General features: G+C 31.7%; 1 protein-coding gene across 1 annotated transcript in view; it reads left to right on the top strand.

Moving 5' to 3' along the window:
* Positions 1 to 1,850: 1,850 nt before the first annotated feature.
* Positions 1,851 to 3,713, top strand: part of LOC118733872 (septin-2) — a gene marked incomplete at its 5' end in the record, with an annotated part of 15,984 nt that continues 14,121 nt past the window's right edge. Inside the window, one exon of the mRNA XM_036463496.1 lies at positions 1,851 to 2,454. Coding sequence (XP_036319389.1) covers positions 1,851 to 2,454 — 604 coding nt within the window. The remainder of the gene's footprint in view (positions 2,455 to 3,713) is intronic.

Genomic DNA, 3,713 nt, shown 5'->3' with positions numbered 1-3,713 from the left:
AAAAAGACGCGTAACCCTACTTGACGGCGAAGAAAGACGCGTAAATATAGATTTATATCTAGCCAAGGACTGTCACTTCAGCATTATTCCCCCAAACACTCTTTTGTGAATGTACAAACTACTACAACCGCAAACTCAGTTGACCGCTAAGATAAGTTTACGCGTCTTTCTTCGCCGTCGACTAAGTTTAGGCGCCTCTTTCGCTGGAGTTTTTTTACGCGTCCTTTTTCGGCGTCAAAACAATGGCGCGCCTTTATTCGTGTCCAGTGACGATATGTATATGTATGTGTGTTATTTGTGAGATTTCTCACGAATTAGGAGTCAAATACCTTTTAATTGAAGTGGTTAGAATCAAAAGTATCTAAGTAAGTCTGACGTTGTTTTGAGATAATTAAAGTTAAAGTTGATTACTTATTGTAAATTCTGGGTAAATGCATTTGAACTGATTCTTGCCTAAATGAATGCAGGTTAATTAACTAATTCAAAGAATGCTTACTGCAGATGGAAAAAAACTGAAATATATTTTTGAGTCACTTGGATCCTTTTACTTCTGAGTACCTACTTGGGTGAATTTCTGTAAGGAAATAAATGAAAAAGCTTATTTTTATGAAAATCTACATTTTATTATGTAAAAAAGTTATAATATACAACATTAACTCTACTAAAATATATCTAACCATCGTAATCTGACAAAACGCTGCCGTGGGCTTCATCTGATTCTGTATTTTCTACTTGAACTATAATCGTCTTTTGACTTTGCTTCTTAGAACTATTGTTGTTTGCTTTTATCCCATGGGGAATATTTATATAAAAATCCTTCATGAATAGGTGGAATAAATGGTAGAATTTGAGTTAAATTTCCCCATTTTAAGTACGGAATCTTCGGTGGAGTTGGATGTAAGGGCTTAAACACATCTGCATGACTTGAAATGACTTCGATCTCTTTGTCACCAAATAAACATTATATTTAACTATAAAAATATGGGTATAACTTATATTTTCAAAAAATGTCACTTACACCCTTATGATTCTAACCACTTCAATTATATAAATAGTCTAAGGTTGTACAGATTTATAAAATATTAGCTTAACAGATCTATATAGGATGCAGCGCTAGAGCTTCATTATTGTTACCTAGACTGAATTGATCTACCCTGTTGTTTTTTTTTCAAAAAGACAACGACATGGGAATGAGCAAGAAACAAATTTTTTTGGCGTTTTTTTTTTTTGAGGAACTGGTACGACATTTGAAAGTAAGAGTGGAATATCAATGAGTTTGTTAGCTATTTTTTTAATAATTCCAATTTCGGTAAAATGCAAATAATCGGTTTGTGAGTATGGTTAAATTAACAAAAAATAAACTGCATAGCTTGTGTAGATAATCTTAAAGTTTAATGCCAAATACAACAAATTGCGAAATACAATACCACCACTCACACAAAAACTTACCAAAAAAAACTAGGCAAAACATACAAAGTAATCGGAATTGGTAAACAGATCCGCGAACAAATGGGAATTAAATGCTGCTGCTGTTGGAAATTTAATGAGCTGTAGAGTTAAGCGATACGCAAAGTACACAAAATACATACATGTACATAGTACTACATATGTATGTATAGTGAAGTAAAAAAAATACAAATACAAATAATAAAACAGCTAGTAAGTACAACAGCAGCGTAAATATTTAATTGCAGTCATTACATAAAAAAATAAAACAAAAAATATAAAATCTCAAGAAAATACGAATAAAATAAACATAAATGTGATATTGAGCAAATAAAAAAGTGCAAACAATTCGCGAACAACAATAACAACAACACGGTATAGCAAATTCGCGCTAAATCAAACAAATAATAAATAAACAAAAAATTCCAGAAAAAAATCAAACGATTAAACATAAATCTGAGGTGTACCTCACCCGCCTGCAACAGCAACAACAACAGCGCCACTTCTCCTCATACATCGCCCCCCCCCACGACAGTGACAAAACGGCTTTCCTACAACAACGACGCCTCTTCGGTGGCGGTGCCTTGGCATCGTCATCGTCGACTGGCGGCAGCAGCAGCAGCACAATCGGTGAGTCGGTATTGCACCGTTCACAATCGCAACAACAGCAGCAGCAGCAGCAGCTGGAGAGGAGCAGCAATTTCAACTTGAGTAGTCATCACAGCAACAGCGTTGGCAGTGCTGGTAGTGGCGGTGGTTCAGATAGGGGCAATAATAGTGCCAATGCCACATTGACTAATGGCAACAACAACATCGCCAACATTATCAACAGCATAAATAGCAACAATAGTAACATCAGCTGCAGCAGCAGTGGTGGCAGTGGCGGCAGTGTTGGCAGTCATAATTTTAATAGCAACACCAACAACAATTGCAATGGCAATACGGGTGTAAACATTGGCAGCAGTAGCGGTGGCAGTGGCCGATATCGACCGCCATTATATCCTAAACGTAAGTACCCACAACTTAGCTAGGCAAAGGTTTGATTTTTATTTTATATGTATTTATGTTTATACACTGGAGTGTTTGATTAAGGTTTACGAATAAGTAGATGACAGATGCTTTTAAATGCATTTTGACAATGCAAAAAAAAAATATATTTTGTGCGGCATCGTTTTTATAGCTCTTTGTAAATTTTATTTGGGTTCGAATAGGACTAATGCTCTCTCTGTTCTTTCGTATCTAAGCTAAGTGCTGGCCCGTATAAAATCTACAGAAAGCTTTAAATATCTGGGAATATGCTTTTGTCGATACTGACTTAGATTAGAAATGAGCAGATAGAGCTTCTCCCTTTGCGCGCTCATATGAAATATACAGAAAGCTTTGAAAAGACTCTTCCGTGCAATGTATTTTAGTCGAGCCAGACTTACAGGGCAATTGTCTTTCACCTCCCCTGAGTATTTCGTGGAAAAATGTGCTAGCGAGTAGGTTTTGGCGTTATTCTGTTTGTCTTTGAGTAATAAGTTTGCCTAAAATTAAATTTAATAAAAAAATAGGTTTTTTCTTTTTAAACCAATAAAAACAAAAATTAAAATAAATTAAAAAAGCAAAAATAAATAAAATAAGATCCATTCAACAACTTTATTGAGCTTGATACCGTTTTTTTAATGAAACATTATATGGAAAAACAACAATCTAAGGTAGAAAACTGTTGAATATAATTGTAAAAAGGCCATAAACAAAAACAAATAAAATAAGTTACTTAGGATTATTATTCTTTTTTAACAATAATGTCTAAAAGTCAAAAGAAAATTAAATTAGAAAAAGATAAGACAATTAAACAAAATAAATGAAATTCAAAATATATTTTTCTCTTAAAAAAAATTAGATAAAGTAAAATACACCAAATTAAAAAAAATCTTTTTAAAACAATAAAATATGAATAGTAATAAAAATTAAAATAAATAATAAAATTAAAAATAAAATGAGTTCCCAAAAATTAAATAAGTTTAATAAAAAAAATAAAAAATTTTCAGAAAAACACTTAAAAAATATTTTTCATTTTAAAATAATAAAATTTAAAAATCAAACGAAAAGTGAATAAAAAGTAAAACTTTTTTTTTTTAATAAATGATTTCCTAAAAATTAAATGAAACAACAAAACGTTCTTTTCAAAACATATATGTTCTTATTAAAACAATAAAATATAAAAACCAAAAGAAAATTAAATTAGTAAGAGAAAATAAAAACATATTTTCTTTTTAAAACAA

The sequence above is a fragment of the Rhagoletis pomonella genome, unplaced genomic scaffold (genome assembly GCF_013731165.1).
Source record: "Rhagoletis pomonella isolate Grant_MI unplaced genomic scaffold, Rhpom_1.0 Rhpom_scaffold_00002, whole genome shotgun sequence".
Lineage (NCBI taxonomy): Eukaryota > Metazoa > Arthropoda > Insecta > Diptera > Tephritidae > Rhagoletis > Rhagoletis pomonella.
This window is presented reverse-complemented; position numbering and strand designations above follow the sequence as displayed.